Source organism: Fundulus heteroclitus, chromosome 12 (genome assembly GCF_011125445.2).
Source record: "Fundulus heteroclitus isolate FHET01 chromosome 12, MU-UCD_Fhet_4.1, whole genome shotgun sequence".
NCBI classification, from domain to species: Eukaryota; Metazoa; Chordata; class Actinopteri; order Cyprinodontiformes; family Fundulidae; genus Fundulus; species Fundulus heteroclitus.
This window is the reverse complement of record NC_046372.1, coordinates 19,881,741-19,901,694: the sequence shown is the minus strand read 5'-3', so window position 1 is coordinate 19,901,694 and position 19,954 is coordinate 19,881,741. Positions and strand designations below refer to the sequence as shown.

The 19,954-nt window shown below is 45.2% G+C and overlaps 1 protein-coding gene across 1 annotated transcript in view; it reads left to right on the top strand.

Moving 5' to 3' along the window:
• Positions 1 to 5,419: 5,419 nt before the first annotated feature.
• LOC105917125 (regulator of G-protein signaling 3) overlaps positions 5,420 to 19,954 on the top strand; it is a 30,520-nt gene continuing 15,985 nt past the window's right edge. Inside the window, exons 1-10 of the mRNA XM_036144242.1 lie at positions 5,420 to 5,555; positions 5,631 to 5,838; positions 5,923 to 6,070; positions 7,020 to 7,070; positions 7,161 to 7,219; positions 8,597 to 8,691; positions 9,106 to 9,174; positions 9,249 to 9,309; positions 10,250 to 10,367; positions 13,988 to 14,211. Coding sequence (XP_036000135.1) covers positions 5,470 to 5,555; positions 5,631 to 5,838; positions 5,923 to 6,070; positions 7,020 to 7,070; positions 7,161 to 7,219; positions 8,597 to 8,691; positions 9,106 to 9,174; positions 9,249 to 9,309; positions 10,250 to 10,367; positions 13,988 to 14,211 — 1,119 coding nt within the window. The 5' untranslated portion in view covers positions 5,420 to 5,469. The remainder of the gene's footprint in view (positions 5,556 to 5,630; positions 5,839 to 5,922; positions 6,071 to 7,019; positions 7,071 to 7,160; positions 7,220 to 8,596; positions 8,692 to 9,105; positions 9,175 to 9,248; positions 9,310 to 10,249; positions 10,368 to 13,987; positions 14,212 to 19,954) is intronic.

Sequence of the window (19,954 nt, the reverse complement as noted above, 5' to 3'; positions counted from 1 at the left end):
CATACTTGTGATTTAGTTTACTGAACCAAGCTGAGTGTTTTTCAAGGCTCAGGAAACCCTGCAGTGTTTTGAGTTAATTAGACGATTCAAGTGATTAGTTGAATAGCCTACTAGTATACTTTTTCACGATATTCTAATATTTTGAGATAGGATATTTGGGTTTCTTAAGCTGTACGCCATAATCAGCGATATTAAAACAATAAAAGGCTTGCCATATTTCAGTTGATTTGTAATGAATCCAGAATGTATGACATTTCATGTTTTTTACTTGCATTACAGAAAATAAAGAACATTATCACAATATTCTAATTTTCTGAGACAGTCCTGTAGATTAAAGGTAAAGTGGACCATCTTTTCAGATTCTGGTTCATCTGCTAGTCGTCACATAAAACCATCCGTCCTCCTTCCTCTTTGGTTTCCTCTTGCTGGCGGCGCACTTCTAGTGTTTACGCAAACTTCTCAACTTCTACGCAAAGTTCTGCGTCAGATTTGGTTTATTTTACGGAGCGTGAAACAAGTAACGGAGACTGCCTGATATGAGGAGGATCCCGTCCGTTTCATCTCCATTCACAACATTTATGCTCAGCATTGCACCATTGCTGTTATCCTAACATGAACAAACGGCTCTGTGGTCATTTCCAGATTTCTGATGAAAATAATTTTTGTTCCGATTGTCGCTCATCTCCAGAAATTCTGTCTGCTGCCACCAGAACTCCAGCTTCCTGAGTCCATTCCTGCTTTATTGTTGCTAAACGTTGTTTCTAGATAGGCCCGCATGAATGGGTGAAATGAAACGGACCCAAACGTACAAATGATCCCTGAATAAAGCGAAGAGAAAAAGTTATTCATAACTGCTGCTCTGTTGACTGCAGCAGGAATAATTACTGACGGTTGTGAAAGAAGTTGTGAACGGATCATGTGGGCTTTGTTATTTTTAGATTAAATTAAAATGGCGTGTTTCTTTTGTGAGGAATGCCGTGTGCTACAGAAGTGTTTAACTGCCAGACGTGATAAATAAATTTAGGAGCAGCATCTCGTTAAAATTAGATAGTTTTCTCATTGTAATAAGATGATCTTTCCTGGTTTTTATCTGTTTTAACACTTAACAGGTACTATCCAAGCATACAAAAACCTCAATTAAGTTTATAACTCTCTAAATTTAATCAGCCAAACAATATTTTATGCAACAAAGTGACACCAAAATAGTATTTTTAATTCAATTCAATTTTATTTGTATTGCGCCAATTCATGAAACATGTCATCTCGAGGCACTTTACAAAGTCAAATCAATCATATTATACAGATTGGTCAAAAATTTCCTATATAAGGGAACCAGTTGATTGCTTCAAAGTCCCAACAAGCAGCATTCACTCCTGGGGAACCGTAGAGCCACAGGAAGAGTCGTCTGCATTGTACATGGCTTTGCTGCAATCCCTCATACTGAGCAAGCATGAAGCGACAGTGGAAAGAAAAACCACCCATTAGCAGGAAGGAAAAACCTCCAGCAGAACCAGAACCGGGCTCAGTAATTAACCGGACTAAATTTAATTATGTATTAAGCTTTTGCCTGTACTGATGATCAATAAACCAACATATAGCTGGCAGATAAAGCCGGTTCTGGTTCTGCTGAGCTGTACTGAGCCGTACTGAGCCGTTCACCAGGGAACTCCACCAGGTCTACGGATCCAGGTGGTCCGCTCACTTTCATGGCGGCAGGTCTACAAAGTTTGGTCCAGAGAACCTGGACCTCAACCTTCCAGAACCAGAACCAGGCTAGAATTCTGCTTTTCCCATGCAACCATGTTAAAAAAACCTGAGGAAGATGTTTGCAGACTAATCTGACCCTTTAGCTTAAGAAAAGGAAGTTATTTTAACAATGAGCAACGGGCAAAAATGGCTTATATGATTTGGCTCGTTCTTCCAGAAGACTCGCAACTTTCAATATCTGCTGATAATAATAATAATAATAATAATAATAATAATAATAATAATAATAATAATAATAATAATAATAACATTAATAATAAATAATAATAATAATAATGCATATGGACCTTGGACCATTTGCTTCTGTGGTTCTCTTCTGTGGTTCTGTTCAGTGGTTCTGGTCTCTGTGGTTCTGCTCCTTCTGATCATGACAGCCAACACGGGAAACGTCTGCAGGGTTAGACCGGCACCAGGGTTCTGTAGATTGTTCTGTCGTTTTTACTGCTATCAGAACCCGTAGGGGGTAACCCGTTGCTTGGTCAGAGGTCAGAGGTCGCTCTGATGTCCGGCCTGCAGATCCAGGGGTTGCCGTGGAAACGCCCCTCCTTCCCTGATGATGACAAACATGTGGACAGCAGCAAGAGTCATTCCCTCAGGAAGCTGGGCCGGACCTTTCAGAATAAAAGCACCAGGAGGCTTTTCAGAGCCTCTCGGCATCAGAGGTTCGTCTGATTGGTCGGCTGTGTTACTGCAGCAGCCAATAAGGCAAGGCCCTCACACAGCCTCGGCCCGGGACCCAGACCAGAACCTCTTTATTCTGGAGCTCGTGCTTTTATTCTGACAGGACAGACAGGAAGCAGCAGGGAGGGTCTCCTTCAACCTGATGGCTGACAAACTGCTGCAGGTTTGAATTTTTCTTCCAGCAGAGAAACTAATTCTGCAGGAACATCAGACGTTCTACAAGGCTTTGGGAGAACCCAGTGATGGAGACATCATCATCATCCTGCTGCAGCAGAAAACGGTGAGAACGAATCAGAACTTTAATCTGATCATCTTTGCTGTTTGGATGAAGAATGTGGATTATGGATTATGACAGTATAAAGGGACATGATGGCTGAAGCGCTTTGAAAGTGGTGGAAAATGGCATGTAGGGGGTTAATTGTTGTGACCTTGGCAACAGGGTAGCAGTGATTAACGAGGAAAAATATTATCTTTCCCTTTTTTTTAGTCTTAATTTTTCATAATTAACTGTTTTGGGGTGTAATTTCTCTCGTGAAGACTGCAGAGACAGAGACGGACATATTGTCCAGCAGATAATGACGGTGGTGAACAGCCAGCTTGGTTCCTGCAGACGCTCAGGCTAGATGTTTGCTGACAGCAGGAAATAATCAGCCAGGACCCAGAAGCACGTCCAGGTTCTGTTTCCAGACTTCTGGATTTATTTAAAGGGGACATGTCACACTTTAGTTCTTCCTTTTCATCCTGAAATCATCCAGCTGCATGGCCCCAGGGTTGTGGAGCGTTCCACTCTACATAAAATCTGACAGCAGGCCCCTATTAAGACAATGTGGTGCCCCTGGGCACTATACCTCAAAGCCCCCAGCCCCCCCCCCTTACCCGTGCTGTCCTTCGGTCAAAAACATCAGACATAATCAAGGAGATTTCTGTAATGTAATTTACTATTTACTAACTTACACAACTACATGTAGGCATATGAGCAGTGAGCAATATTCAAATATCTCAATTTAAAATGTTGAAATAAAAAAAATCTTGATTTATTTATCATTTATTATTATTGTGACATCAGTGTTCACAAAACGAATAATGCATGGTCTTTCAACAATTTCAAGTAAATAATATAACAATTTATGAAAAATATATTTTTAAAGCATGTGTCATGTGGTGCCCCCCCATGGTTGGTGCCCCTGGCCACTGGCCCACTGGCCCTTATGGATAATCCGGCCCTGCTGACCCCAACTCGTTTTGCTGCCGTCTCTTTAAAGGAGGAACTTCAGGCCAATTATTAATATTTTGCGTGGTATGTCTCCTTTAAAATATTTTTCATCAGAAAGTTTTAGTGACGGTGACTCAGGAACTAGGGAGTTCGCTTTGCAATTGGCAGGTTGCCGGTTTGATCCTGCGCTCCAACCTTTCTCGGTCGTTGGGCAAGACACATCACTTGAATTACTGGCAGGGGTCAGAGGCATCCTCTATCAATCTGACCCAGGCAGATGTGGCTGCTAGCGTCGCTCACCACCGTCAGGGTGTGAATGTGATCGAAGGTCACATCCACCTGTTGAACGTCAATGTTTCTGTTACGACCATCATCTCTGTCTCCACCATGACTGCAGAGGGTTGGTAAATCCGGCTTTTCCTTGGTCCTGTTCACTTGACCATTTCAAACCAGAATGTATCCTGCAACTGTTGGACGTGTGCATGCCTGAATCAAAATGCTCAACTACCTCAGTAGCATGGCGTCCAGCTCTGCTGATGAGCTCATATTGGGTCAGGTGTGTTGCAGCAGAGACGCATGGACAGCTACGGAGATAAGATCAGGTGTCCCCACTGAGCGTCCACATGGCTGTTTTGGGAGACCATAAACGTTGCATATGAGCAGCGTCTTAAACGATGACGTCGTCTCTGTAACCCACATGTGCCTCACTCTCACAAACAGAAACAAAGATGGCGGCGTCTGGTGGTGCGGCTTTATCGGGGCTGTTGGACTCTTTCTTTCCAATCGCATTTTCCAAGTAGACAAGGCATCAGTTTGGGACCAGTGCTTTAGTGCCTGTCTCTGCTGTGGAGCTGGAAATGCTAATGACTGCAGCTAATCTCTGTACAGGCTTTTTTTTAACTTCCTGGACCTGGAGAACCCACCTCTGCATGACGGGGAGGTTCTTGTTCCGTCATGATTCATCTGATAGAACAACCACAAGACGGCCAACCAAACAGACCCAGAACACCCGTGGGTGGCAGAGGGCGCTGTCTGTCTGGGTCTGGACTTCATCCTGCGCCACTTTCACCATGCAGGGATATACGCCAGCATCCTGGTTGCAAAAGCTGAGAGGAGGATCACAGGCAGCCTGCTTCAGTGTCTGGTTTCCCAGAACGCTGTCACTAGCGCTGGTTCCAGTCTGAGGACGCGGTTGCTCACCGATGCTGCGGCAGGTGGTGGGAAATGAGATTGTTTGAATCTGGGAATCTTTGTCTGGAGGCATCCTGCAGTGAGGGCGGTCCAGGGAAGCTCCTGCAGTCTCATGGTTCTCATTGCTATCAGATTACAGTCTGGTATTTATATTCTTCATGGCTGAGGCGCTACATGCATGTATATAGGTATAAAAACCCTCTCTTGTACTCACTGCCCCTGTTCTAACTTCTAACCAGCTTGTAGTTGCGGTTCTGCTTGTCTGTTGTTTTCACAATGAAACTGTTGGAATCTGAAGTCCAATTCCTTTTTGGACCCACAAAGATGGTGAAAAAAAGCTGATTCTGGTTCTGACGTGCAATTGAGCAGGGCTTCACACGCTGTCTGAAACTGTCTGACTGGAGGAGCTACGGCAGCCCAGCAAACACACACTTACCGGGAAATGTATGCTAACCAATGTTCAGAAAGCAGAGAAGCTGAGTTGCTCCCCTGCTGCTCACAGACATAAACGGCTTTCTTCCTGCAGAGGAGCGGAGGTCCGGGTACCGGGCAACAAAAGGAGGAGCAGAGCGGAGGAAGAGGAGGAGGAGGAGGAGGAGGAAAGGCACATAAAGAGCATGAGGAGAGATCCGGGTTGGAAAGAGAACATAGACCCAGGAGAAGATCACAGAACAACACAGAACCTGCACAAAGACTACAGACGGTCGGAGCAGACTCTACACTAGTCACTGATTCAGAACTGCAGATCCAGAATCTGATGGTTTCTGACTCCCTGCAGGTCCCTACAGAACAGGCCAAGAACCGGATATGAGGTCCAGTCCAGCAGACCAGAAATCAGAATGGCTTTGATCAGAAAGACCCGCATCCAGGACCCGGTTCAGATTAAAGACCAGTACTCTGCTGATGCTTTGATGCCTATGAACCGGACCAACCCAGGATCTGCTGAGACACATCTGGACTCAAAAGAAACCAGAAGCAGCTCTAAGGCCAGTGGCACTCCTTGGCCAGACCTTTAATCCTGGACCACTGTCAGGGGTTTGGTTCTGAATCGTTTCTTTTCTTGGTCTCAGGTCAGGTCCAGGTTCTCTCATCAGTTCTCAGAGACGAGAACCAGCAGGAGTTCTGACGGAGGAGCAGTGGGGCTGCAAGCGACTACATCCAGGTGTCAGACTGGGACCAGAAGGAGGAAGGTCCACCAGGCGGCGTTCCGTGGCAGAGGTTTGATCAATAAACGGGTCAACCAGGGGTGTCTAACTCACTTTGGTTTAGGGGCCGCATTCAGCATAATCTGATCTCAAGAGGGCCACACGAGTAAACTCATTGCAAGATTAAATAGAACTAATAAAAGTGGACTTGTTGATTTTTATATTAAATGAATTTCACTTTTACACAATATATTATGAATACCCCTCAGCGTTTTTAAGAAAAGTATGTGCAATTTCAACAATACTTTTACTCAGTTAAACATTTACTTGTGCATTATGCACGAGAACTGATCACAGTGATTGTACAATGTTGAAAAACATTTATTCACATTTTTTGGAACTTAAAAACACTGTCCTGCATGCCAAAATTCATCAAACAGATAAAAATTAAGAAATGATTTAAAATCAATTTTCCACATCTGAAGCTCCGTGCTACCATCTGCTGATTAAAACACAGCGCCCCTCGTGGACACTATAGGAACTGCAGATTTTCAATTAAACGAAGTACATGTTTTTTTCAATAATTGTTTTATCATTCTCTTCCTTTTGTCTCCTCTTTCTTTCACCTTTTCTTTTTTTCTTCTTGTTCTTCCTTTCCTCTCCTACTTTCCCATTGTAGTGTCCATATTATTTGAGATATTCCCCGCATGAATCATAATAAAACTATTCACATTCATAAATCAAGCGAAGCACTATGGCAAAAGCAGTTCTGCTCCACTTGTGAAAGTCAAATCTGATTAGCTCTTTTTGGCATTAAGACAACAATTCTTACTGCCACATTGCCAGACAGGACACTGACACATTATTTTTTTTAATAATGATAATGCATTTAGCCACCGGGCCGGACTAAATTGTTCGGCGGGCCAGAACCGGCCCGCGGGCCATATGTTTGACACCCCTGGGGTAAACTGATCATCACGGGTCCGACCAATCAGCTGTCTGACCTCCTCGGTTCTCTGCAGGTCAGCTGAGGCTGTCCATCACTCCAGAGGCGGGACGACTCATCGTTCAGAGTAAGTGTGCCGGGTCCTGAAGTATAAGGTTAGGTACTGGTCAGGCACGGGTCAGATACTGATCAGTGAAACCTCCTGTCATATCTGCAGTCCACGAGGCCAGAGGCCTGATGGGAAAATCCTGCCAGTCATGTGACTCCTACGTAAAGGTGAGAAGGTGAAGATGTTGCTCAGCAGGTGAACGTTTGCATTCTGCAGGGGAGTGTGCTCAGGCAGATACGTAGACGGCTCACTGGGTTCTGGAGCGCATCCTGTGTCGCCGCCATATTGGAAGGGTCTATCCTACTCGAAGCTGCCATAGAATTGAGAACCATCATGTATTGTCCCTGTATTTCACCAACTAGGGCTGCATCACATTGCGAGATGAAGGCGTTAGAGGGCCAGCACATGCAAGAAGCTGTGCTAAAGAGTTGCTTTTTAGGCCACAGCTGCAAGCAGGATGGAGTAAGACACTGAAACGACCTGAAAATGTTAAAGATCACATTTCCAGACCTTAAAGAAACCTGTGTATGTGCGCAGAGAACAAAAATACAAAGAAATTATGGTTGTTGAACAGAAGGCTCAATTTTATGTGCTGGTGAGACAGAGTGAAATAAATCTTAATGAGCAATCCAACCTTTTTTCCTTAGTAATAAATATATTTATTAATATTGGGGAGTACTGGGGGAGTGGATGCCTGGTGGTTAGAGCTTTTTAAGAAGTGCAGGCTGCCACCATGAGTCCCTGAGCCCCAGATGGCTCCCATGGGGCCGCAGTGTGGCAGCCTGCTGCTCCCTGAGGGACTAATTAAACACAGACAGTTCCCCCCCGTAGGACTCTTTTATACTTACTCTCACATTGTCTACCCTCCTAACTGGCTTAATTAATGTCTTATTACAGAAAGCTCTACCAGGAGCGCTTTCATCTTTTCAGACACAATGGAGTCAGCCTGAATCAAGATGGGAAACTTTTCACTGCCAATACTTTCAGTGCTATTAATCACAGAAAGTCATTTCTCCAAACGCAGAACGACTTAGACGATGACATCACTGACCGAGCAAAGATTGTAGGAGGAAAAGCACAAAGCCAGCAGAGGCACGCTGTTCCTAAACAAACTGACTAACGTCCGTCTCCCAGAAGGTCCCCACCGCTCAGGGGACCTACTGTGCTAAGTGGAGGACGCGTCTAAATAGGCCAGGACTTGACTAGAAAGGGAATTTTTTAATGCCAAGCTATGTCTGTCTTTTGTAAAGAGCTTAAAACAATGTCTTCCAGCATGAGAACACATATTTTAATGTGTGACATCATCCTGTAAGATATCTACATCTCTGCTGTTTGGAACAAACCAAACCGTGTGAAAATCAGGCAAACATTCAGGAAGCTGTGATTATTTTAGTCAGACGAACAGCTGCCTCAAATAAATGCACCGGCGGCACGAGACGGACCCACCCAAGATGGCGGCTGCGCTCAACCGTCAGCTTCAGCAGGCAGCGGCGGTCCTTGAGGCGTGCAGGTATATAATGTCTATGGGTGTTGTTTGTTCACAGGTCAGCGTGACGTCTGACCTCCATCACAGCATGAGGATGAAAACACGAATTGTTCGGAACAATAAAAACCCGGCATACCAGCAGAACTTCTCTCTGTGAGTCCTCGACGTGTTCCCTGATGTTCTGCTCTTCCTCCTGAGTGGAGCTGACCGTGTTGGTTGAGCTGCTCTGGTACCAGAGGACCTCAGCTTGTAAAGTTATTTCAAACTCTGCAGATGTTCAGAACTGTTCAGAGGTCTCCATCCAGCACAGACTTCTGCAGGTTCTGGTAGAACATCCACAAATAGATGCTGCGATTGATAGAATAGTCCAATTCTATTCAGCCTGAAACATAGTCAATGTCGTTCAGGTGAAGGTTCTGAGATGAACTCTGGTTCCTAGAATCATGTTCTCCGTCAACTTCATCTGCCCTGATGTCTAATTCATAGTTTCACATTATGAGAACACGCGGATCAGTTGCCTGTAATCACAATCAGTGGCATGACTCTACCTGTGTGGGCGTGTCTCAGGTGTGTGTCGGAGCCCCTCCTCCTCGGCAGGCTGTGTGTCTCGGTGCTCAGACGACCTCCGAACTCCAGGTAACTGATGACTCACTGATGCTGTATCCTAGCAGGTGAGGGTGGAGCTTCACACTGTTCCTGTTTCTTCTCAGGTGCAGCCAGCTGATTGGCTGTATGAGTTTTCGGACTGGCTCCCTCATCAAATCTTCTCAGGTAAAGTTAAACCAATCACAGTGTGGGGGGGGGGGGGGGGGGGGGGTTGCTGCTCTGGGATTGGCTGTAGAAAACGTGAGATTTATTCTTCTTAACACCTGATAGTTGTAGTCTCCATCCGCACACCCTCAATAACAGCTCCTAGCTCCTGCTCCTAGCTTCTAGCTCCTAGCTTCTAGCTCCTACCTCCTGCTCCTAGCTCTTGCTCCTAGCTCCTAACTCCTAGTTTCTAGCTCCTAACTCCTACCTCCTGCTCCTAACTCCTAGCTCCTAACTCCTACCTCCTGTTCCTGGCTCCTAACTCCTAGCTTCTAGCTCCTAGCTTCTAGCTCATAGCTTCTAGCCCCTACCTCTTAGCCCCTAACTCCTAGCTCCTAGTTTCTAGCTCTTACCTCTTACCTCCTATCTCCTGCTCCCTGACCTTTCCTGGGTCAGCAGAACTTCATCAGGGAGGAAAGGAGCTTCAGCTGCTGAGCTGATTCCAGACTTTAACTCTGACGTCATTAGTGACGGAAACATGGAGGATGGAGTCAGAAACATGGAGGATGGAGTCAGAAACATGGAGGATGGAGTCACATCCTACAGATTTCTGGACATGAGCTACAAAGAGACGCTTTCTGCTCTACGCATTTTTTAGTTGGTTTATGTGAGGTGAGCTGATGCGTCATGTCACTCAAAGGATTGTGGGACATCTTAGGGGTTGTTAGCGCCGGTAAGGGACATCGTGAGCTTCCTAGGCTAAAGGGACCGTGGGAGGAAGCATCCAGTCTAATTTTCCTGCCTCCTTCCTCACTGACTGGCCTATTCAGACTCTCTGATCATGGTGCCTGCTGACTCTCTTCTGCTTTAGCTGATGAGTCCTGACCCAATAAGGTTATTCTGATGGAGCCGTCATGTTACCTGAATCCCCTTCTGACCTCACCCTTTTCCATGTTGGCAGCCAATCAGTGGCTGGTTCAACCTGCTGGGGAAAGAGTTCGGACGGAGCAAACACATGAGAGTGACATCACAGAGTAACCGACCAACAAACAGCTACCTGCAGGAGGTGAAGCCTAGAGGTGAGTCTGTGCTGAAGCTGCTCTGTGACTGGACGTTGTTCAGTGACGTGACCTTGCATATGATGGACAATTTCTCTTTACTTTTTTTATACAGCTTCAATTCACAACACATCATCTCTAGGCTCAATTCAATCAAATCCAAGTTAATGCCATCCAGATTAAGTGATTAAGAAGTTTATTTTTTGAGGACTGGTCCAAGAACTTAGCAAAATTTAAATACAGGAAATTTAAAGTCATCCGGCTTTTGATCTCATCAAGACATGCCTGCAGTCGAAGTAATTGATTGGATTCATCAGGATTTATGGATAAATATAGCTGAGTGTGTCCCACAAGTCCATTATCTGAGGCCATGAGAATATCATTAGTGACCTTCACCAGAGCTGTTTGTAATGATTCAGAGGGTTGAGGACCCAGTATTCAGCCAGACAAACATAATGCCAAAAAAAGATATTTATTTTGTTACTGCTGATGGGACAGGGACCAGGACAGGTGATGCAGACACATTTCAAAAAAGGGGAAAACAAGAAACTTAATCCAAAAACCAGTCCAGAGTCAAAAACGTGAAAAAACAAATAATCAGGAGTGTCCAAAGCAGAATCCAAAAACAGTGTCCTACAAACAGATCCGAGGACGGCAACAAAAACTCAGAGGCACTAGGAGCAAACCAAGCTCTACTAGTTATGAACAGAATCAGCTATACAGCAAACAGGATGGCTCAGAAAGCTGAACATAAGACAGGACAGAATCGAACAGGTAACAAGACACTGGATCAGACTCACCGGTAACTATAGCAGACGAACTGGCACTGATGACTAACTGAACAGGGATTATATAGAGCTGAGACCAGGTGAAGCCAGTAAAAGATAATTGCAGGACGGGTGGAGCAGAGCAGGTGTGTAAAGAGAATATTCAAACCAGCCATCAGTGCCGAGTTCCCAACAGGAAACAGAAGCAAGCCAGAAACCAAAACAATAACAGAAAATCATGGCAGATAGAAAGTAAAACTGATACCATACATAGAATCAAAATACCAAATAACCCCAGAGCCCACACAATGGCACAAAACAAACTAAGAGAGGTAAGTGGCCTGGCAGGTAAACCAAAACTGAACTAAAAGCTTACAGAACCCTGACTGATAACATAAAAGAACACACTCAAACCATAACACTGTTTCAGTGCTATGATGAGCTCTGAAGCCTGACTGAAACTCCTCAGGTCATTACTTTGTAAATGTTCACAAAGTTGATTAGCAACTACTTTCTCAAGAATTTTAGATAAGAAAAGAAGATTAGATATAGGTCTGTAATTTACTAACTCATCTTGATCAAGAGATGGTTTCTTAAGTAAAGGTTTACTAACAGCTACTTTAAAAACCTGTGGTACATATTCATTTACTAAGGATAGATCAATCATGTCCAAAATAGGGCCACTGATCAAAGGGAATATGTCCTTAAACAACTTGGTTGGGATTGGGTCTAACATGCAAGTAGAAGGTTTAGATGAAGCTAAATTTTTAGATAGCTCAGAAAGCTCTACTGCTTTTAAACAGTTCAAACACTGCGCAGGTTCTAAAGATTCCTCCAGCACTGCCTCACTTACTGAGGATGAGGTAATTATGTTTGGGAGGATGCCAATTATTTTATTTTTGATGGAATCAACATTTAGCTAATTAAAAGGGGGACAGACTCTTTAAAGTTTGATACAATATTATCCAATAAAGATCTACTATAATGGAACCCTCTTTTGGGGGTGGAGACCTTGGTTAGATTAAACTCAAATGTTATTAAAAAATGATCAGATAGGACAGGGTTGTGAGGAAATACTGTTAATTCTTCACAATCAATGCCATATGTCAGCACAAAGTCTAAAGTATGAAGCCAAGAGTGCGTCGGTTTATGCACATTTTGATCAAAACCAATTGAATCTAGGATAGTTTTAAAGGCTACACTAAGATTATCACATTCTGTGTCAACATGAATGTTAAAATCCCCCACTATAATAACCTTGTCAGTTTTTAACACTAAATTAGATAAAAAGTCTGACAACTCTTTGGATAGCTGCACACTTTCACAAAAGTGATTTTTTTTGTGCGTACACACGCTTCATAAATGAGGCCCGCAACAGGTTCTAAAGGATTAAAGGTCCCAAATGTTTATTGCTTTACTGCAGTTCTTTATAAAATAGGGCGGTGGCTCCGCCCCTTTGTGTATATTGTACCCTCACCAAGTTGATGAAGGAGGAGCTGATCCAGAACTGCTGCACTGCCTTCTTTCCAGAGCCAGGGTTCAGCATGAGTTTGTGTTTGAATAATTAATCATTAATAAAAACGATTTCCCTGGTAGGACACTGACTAATGCTTTATTTAGTGTCATTGTTTTAACAATCTTCTGCTGACCTGGGAGGGTCCTCGGTTTCATTGATTTACGTTCACTGGTTCTGTTAATCAGCGACCCGTGCAGCAGAACCGGCCTGGTCATCGTTTCCCCACAGGTTCTGGGTATTGGGAGGACTGATGGCTGTAGTCTGGACTGGCCCCATGTCGGCAAGGTGAAGCAGTAAAATGAATGAAGGCCTTTCCTGCTGGTGCGGACGGTTCTGATGTCTGGGTCGGGCTGGAGGCCGAACTGTTCACTTGTGAGGATTCTGTGGTACCGTTGAGGTTTTGGGTTAACCCTACCCAGCAGTTCTGCAGCTCAGCAGGATGTTGGGCCCGGGAGGACGGCTGTGGACAGAAATACTGAATTATTGAGCAGATGGGGGCAGCAGCAGCTCAGGAGGTTCTGCTGAAGCCTGACGAAGAGCATCTGAGCAGAAAGTGTGTCACAGATGATCTCCTTCCTCCTGACAGCCACAGAGAACTGAGCGGTTCTGGTGGATTCTGAGTGGTTCTGCTGGCCGGGGGTCGGTCCTTACGGACCCTCAGTGAGGAGACTTGGCGGCACCGCCTGTCCTGACCGGTTCTGTCCCACGTGTGAATGAGCGAGCGGGTCTATTTATAGAGGGGGGGAGAGGGATGACTCCTGATGTCCTGCCGCCCTGGGGAGGGGGTTACCATGGTGAGGAGAAACAGGCCAGTAACCATGTGACCCGACGTGCCGCGCCCACCCTCTCTCTCTCTCTGTGACATCACACAGATCCAACGCTTTCACCCCGACAGCACCGGACCAGACAGCTAGGAGGTGGGACCTCAGAGGGTTCTGATCGGGTTCCTCCTCACTATCAGCTGGGTTGGGTCCAGCTTGGACGGTTTTGGACCAAACTGCACATTTTTGCTTCTTCTGGACTCCTCTAAATTTTTGGGCAGGAAGCTCTGTATTTCAGAACCGCTCCAGTTTGGACAAGATGTCTGCTGTGAGTCCAGTGTGGTTCTGGTTTCAGAACCTAATCCAAACTCCTGAGGATGTTTTCCTGACCTCTGCAGGCTTTTGGCTCTTTGTGCTCTGAAACGTTCAGACAGAAACTGTTTTGTCCACTGCAGCTTCTGTTCCCGTCTCTCTGTGTCTCAGTCTGACCCGTTGGGTTTGGACCTGGGATAGTCCACATGTTCTGGAAGAACACAGCCTGGTCCTGGGACGATGCTGCAGGCGACGAGGATGATGACGGTGGTTTTCTGCTTGCAGCGGACCTCAGACGGACTCCGGACTCGGCTCCAGACACTGACCTGATCCGCACCGGCACCGTGGCCGACACCAACCGGTCCGTCGGCACCACAGCCGCCTCATGTGGACCCAAGGTGTCAACCCAACAGAGCGTGGCGTGCGGCCCGCTTCGCAGCCTGGACTCAGACGACGGCACCTACAGCAGCTGTGTGTCATCGGTGCTACGCGGATCGCAGCGGCAGGCGGTGAGTATACCATTCACCAACCAACAGAACCTTCTTAGAACCGACAACCGTTCAAGATGGAACCACTTTCAGAACAATACGCTGAAGCATTTCTAGTCTAGAAGTCCTGAAGTTCTATACGGGGTCCGATGTTCTCTGAAAGTGAAAATCCAGATGAAGACGAGTCCCAGTCATGTTGGCTGAAATCTAAAGAATGAATCGGGCCATTACAGAACCAACGATGGGTTTATTAAAGTTTTTATGTTGGTTTTTCTTCTTTGGACAAACTGGTTATGCTTGAGGAAATGTAAACATAATTTAATCCCAGTTCTGATGAGACATCAGCGACCCGATCCGGAGGAAGCGGACTGGTTTTAGTTAAGTAGTTCTGTTCAGAACTTTTCAATCAAAGGTTCTCTGAGTCATTTTCTGTTGGTTCTTCGTCTGTTGACTAAAAATAGTTTTCATCAGGCTAATGTGCTTTGAGGTGGTGGTTCAGAACCAGTTTTGCATGAGAGAGCTTTGCTCTGGAGAAACACCTGCAGATGTTAGACAGGTCTGCATCCTGGCATCACCTGGAAAACACAGGTTCTAGCTGGTGAACTGGTTCAGTTGGTCTTTGACCCAGAACAACTTCAGAGGTCTGAGTCATTTGGATCTATTAGAACCATCATCTGCTCAGATTGCAGCGAGATCATTCTCCTGCAGGCTGAGCAGCAAACCAGCCGGACATTTATGTGGAGGATTTTTCTCAGGAACAGATGGACCAAAGCAGAAGATGAAGCCAGAAGATAATTTAATTCAGTTCAGTTTTATTTCTATAGCTTCAGTTCATCACGTCATCTGAAGTCTCTTTCCAGAGTCTGATTCCATCAAATCCTCCAGGTTGGTGAGAAGGTTTCCTCTCTAAGGAAACCCAGCAGGTTGCATCAAGTCTCTCCAAGCAGCATTCACTCCTCCTGAAAGAGCGTAGAGCCACAGTGGACAGTCGTCTGCATTGTTGATGGCTTTGCAGCAATCCCTCATACTGACCATGCATGAAGCGACAGTGGAAATAAACACTCCCCTTTAACTGGGAGGAGAACCTCCAGCAGAACCAGAACCAGGCTCAGTGTGATCGCTCTGAGCCTCCAGCCACTGGGGCTTAGAGAAGACAGAGCAGAGACACAGAACGCACAGAAGCTCACATTGACCCAGGAGTACTTTCTATGTTAGATGGTAATAGAGGATGATCTGCCTCCCCTGGATGATGTCACAGCTAACAGAACGCCAGAGCAGGTGTACCTTCTATGAAGAGAAAAATGAGAACATAAAGTTAAAAGCTGAAATAACAACAAGCAATGCAGATTGGAGAGCAGTAGGAGAACTCAGCAGAGTGAGAGAAATAGACCCTGATGTCCTCCAGCAGCCTAAGCTTATAGCAGCATAACTATAGAGGTAGCTTATTTGGTCCATCAGAGCAGAACCAGTGGGAAAGTTTCAAAGGTTTGAAAAAGAGAGTATAGGATCTAAGATCAATTAGATGTCAAGCTCTCACAGTAATGAAGAACCAGGACAGAACCAAATAGAAAACGGGTCAGAAACCTGGAGAAGAAGCCTGGAGTCCAACTTAACTCAGTTAAAGCTTTGGTTGCTGTCCTCCTGTCTTCTGTTTAGTCGTGGTTATGAAGTCCAAATCACGGAACGGGACCCCAACCAGGCTGGTCCATTTATCTCTAAACCTTAAGGTCCAAACTGGCTGACAGAAGAAAGGGTGCAGAATTTAAAGGCAAGAAGACACTTCTCTACTGTCCTCAGTCCAGAACCAATGCTAGGAGTAAACGGTCTAAACCAGTTTGGACCTCATCAGGTACTGAAAACGGTCAGAGCCCATTTCAGACCCGGTCTAGACCTGGTTAAGATTATGATTTCCTGTTCTAAGGGACTTAGGTTGGACCTGGTTCTTGTTATAATCCTCATAGCGTCACACTGTGTGTTTAGAAAGTGTCTGTCCTAGACTTGTTTTGGGCCCAGTTTGGACCTGGCTCAGGGTCCGGGGAACGTCCCGAGTTGTTGATGATGCTCAGGCTGTGTTCAGGAAGTGTGTGTCTTATCGCAGCGACACATCCTCTGTTTTTGGGTTTCAGTGTGTCCCACAGTGTGCGTCTGCTTCCTGCTATTATTCCCGCTGCTGGTTCCCACACACACACTTCCAGTCCTCATCTGAGCCTCGGTGCTGGGCACACCGGTTCTGACTGACCACCTCAGCCTGGACACAACTGTATCTTGGACCTTGACCTGCTGCTTCTTTTCAAGCCTGGATTTGACTCTAGAAACAAGGACCTGCACCGTTCTGGCTCTGGTTCTGTGGGATCAAGAGTTTATGCTGGTTCTGACTTATCCTGTTTGGATCTTGTTTGGACTATTGGATGTATAGCAGAATCCCATCTCGCTTTGGATCTCTGACTCTGATCTGAAGAAAGAATCAGTCCTGGTTCTGGTTTGGCAGGATTAAATGGATAAGTGGTTCTGCTGATCCGGACCATGCACACCATCCACCGTCTGTGTCGAGACTGCATTGGACAGAACCTGCCAAAGGTTGGGGTCGCTCATTGACTTAAGAGTTAGATTTGGATTGACTAGGGTTCTGGATGTCTGTCAGACAACAGGAAATAATCCATTCCTCTGATTGGCTGTTCAGTGTGATGTCATCGCTGTTTTTAGTATTTCCTGGTAAAAGCTTCTCTAGGTTTGTGATGAATTTTTAACGGGTTTGTGTTTACAGCAGCTGTGTGGCCTGTGTGTGTGTGTGTGTGTGGGGGGGGGGGGTATTATCAGCTGTGAAATGACGTTCTCACACGACTCTTCAAAGTCAATAGCTTTCAATTCAGTTTTATTCATATAGCACCAATTCACATCATATCATCTCAAGGCTCTTTCCAAAGTCAGACTCCATCAGATCCTCCAGGTTGGTCAGAAAGTTTCCTCTCTAAGGAAACCCAGCAGGTTGCATCAATTCTCTTTAACCAGCATTCACTCCTCCTGAAAGAGCGTAAGGCAAGGCAAGGCAAATTTATTTATATAGCACAATTCAGTACAGAGACAATGCAAAGTGCTTTACATGATTAAAATATAGGAAAATAAAACAGAATAAAAGCAAGTAGGGATAGAATGTAGAAACAAAAAAGAACATTAAAAACAGTAGAACAGTTTAACTAGAACAGTCAAAGGCAATTTTAAACAAATGTGTTTTTGTTTAAAATTGATTTTAAACAAAAAAGGGTTGATGCACTGATAACAAGTATGTGATGTACTTAGGTGCTAAGCCATTCAGGGATTTATAGACTAACAGAAGGATTTTAAAGTCTATTCTCTGAGATACAGGGAGCCAGTGGAAGGACTTTAGCACTGGGGTGATGTGCTCTACTTTCTTAGTCTTAGTGAGGACGCGGGCAGCAGCGTTCTGGATCAGCTGCAGCTGTCTGATCCACTTTTTAGGCAGACATGTGAAAACACCGTTGCAGTGATCAATTCGACTAAAGATAAACATGGATTAGTTTTTCCAGACTAATCCATGTGGCGCAGAGCCACAGTGGACAGTCGTCTGCATTGTTGATAGCTTTGCAGCAATCCCTCATACTGAGCATGCATGAAGCGACAGTGGAGAGAAAAACTCCCCTTTAACAGGGAGGAGAACCTCCAGCAGAACCAGAACCAGGCTCAGTGTGAACGCTCATCTGCCTCCACCCACTGGGGCTTAGAGAAGACAGAGCAGAGACACAGAAAGCACAGAAGCTCACATTGACCCAGGAGTACTTTCTATGGTAGATGGTAATAGAGGATGATCTGCCTCCCCTGATGATGTCACAGCTAACAGAACACCAGACCAGGTGTACCTTCTATGAAGAGAAAAATGACAGAGAACAAAAAGTTAAAAGCTGAAATAACAACAAACAATGCAGATTGGAGAGCAGTAGGAGAACTCAGCAGAGTGATAAAACCGCAGTTCAGAACTGCAAAACAGTTTTGTCTGTTTTTTGACAATTACCATTTCCTGAGAACAATGTGGACCGAGCAGAACTCCTAAGGATGCTAACTAGACTGGACCTCTAAGGAGTGTTGCTAGTCACACCGACCACAGAAAGCACTTCATACTAGAACCACATTGAGCCGTTCTCAGTCGGCAGCACCGTTATAAATCTCTAGACAGATCAGCAGGCGTCCTGGGGCGCAATGACCACCCTCAGCTTTCTGTCTGCTAGATGAATGGTCCAGACCCGCCCCACAAAAGAACCTCTTTAAACTCTGAGGCCCCATGTGTGAGGCTGTTCTCGGGTCATGGTTAAGGAAAAGGTTCTGTTTAGAGAAACTGGTTCACCCTGCAATGAATAAATACTCATCTGTCAGAGCCTTTTTTGGACAGGATCTTTGTTCCTCGGCAGCTTAAACACCAGAACCAGAACCACACCCGGGCTTCATATAAAGATTCTGATCTATCACAGGTCTGGTTCTGATTCGGACCAGAACCAGGAACCACGTGTCATGAACTGGACTCCATCAACCACCATCTACATCTCAGTTTTGTAAGATGAAAAGAGCAGGAGGTTCTGGTTCTCCTCGTATAATGGGTCAGTAATAGGTCTACTGTTTCTGGCCCAGACCTGAGGCTTTGGAGTCTGACGATCCTCTCCCTTTTGGGCCGAGTAATAACCAGGACCAGGAAGCAGAACCCTGAACGTGGCCTACAGACCGCTCTGGGGATGTGTGCATACCTTCTCCATGGTGGTGGTCTCCTCAGGCACTGCATGGGATTTAATATGAGCCTGTCAGTCTAAACTCAGGGACATTTAACTTCCTTTGTGCAGAGAAAAGTCCCATGATGAGTCGACCTTTCCGTCGCTCCTCTCTGTTTGCAGAGTCATGGAAACAGCTCACAGACCAAGACCCAAACGGGCCTCTGGACAGGACCTGAAACAAACAGATGTTTCTCAACAAGTGCTGAAGAGCAGCGGTCCAGACGAGCTGAAACCAGAACCACAGCTCTGACCGGAGCAGGCAAACATTCAATAAGTTCAACACCTAAAAGAGCTCTGGTTCTGATTAACACCTGATCTGGGGACAATTTTCCATTTGGAAACAGGTCTGTGGTGTCTCCATAGAAATCATTCCCAGAACTTCACCAGTGAACAAACAGCTGCCAATAATGATGAACTCACTATAAACATTTAGCTTTTTTTTACTGTAGAAGTTTCAAAGACCTCCAACTGGTGTTATAGACTCACTGTTCTGTTAAGTATTTTACATTTTAAATTAATATATGGTTCAGTCCTTCAAAAAACCCGTGTCAGGTTTGTGTTGTAGAGACCTGGACCAATGTGCAGATGAGCATTGGGAAGAGGCACGTTGCATGAAGAATGATTAAATGAATAAACAGACAAGGCTGACACCAGGTACAGGTTACAGGCACCTTATGCCTACCTCTTTCCTGGACTGCGCTATTAGGGCAGCACTCATCATTGCGAACGCTGACGTAATTCCCCTTTGGCTAAGGAGTCCATACCAATCAAATGTTTTCGATCCTGGTACATTTTAAAGTGCTAGGCATTTGGCAGGAACCAAATCAGTAGCCTTCCCTCCCCCTCACAGAGGGGTTTCCTGAGAAACATCCAAAGATCCTCTCTGGAGAAGATAGGACACTCAGACCTGAAGACAGAATACTAAAACAGTAGAAACAACGCAGAAACATCCTGGACCATATCATTGATGTTTGTGGTTTTTAAGCCAA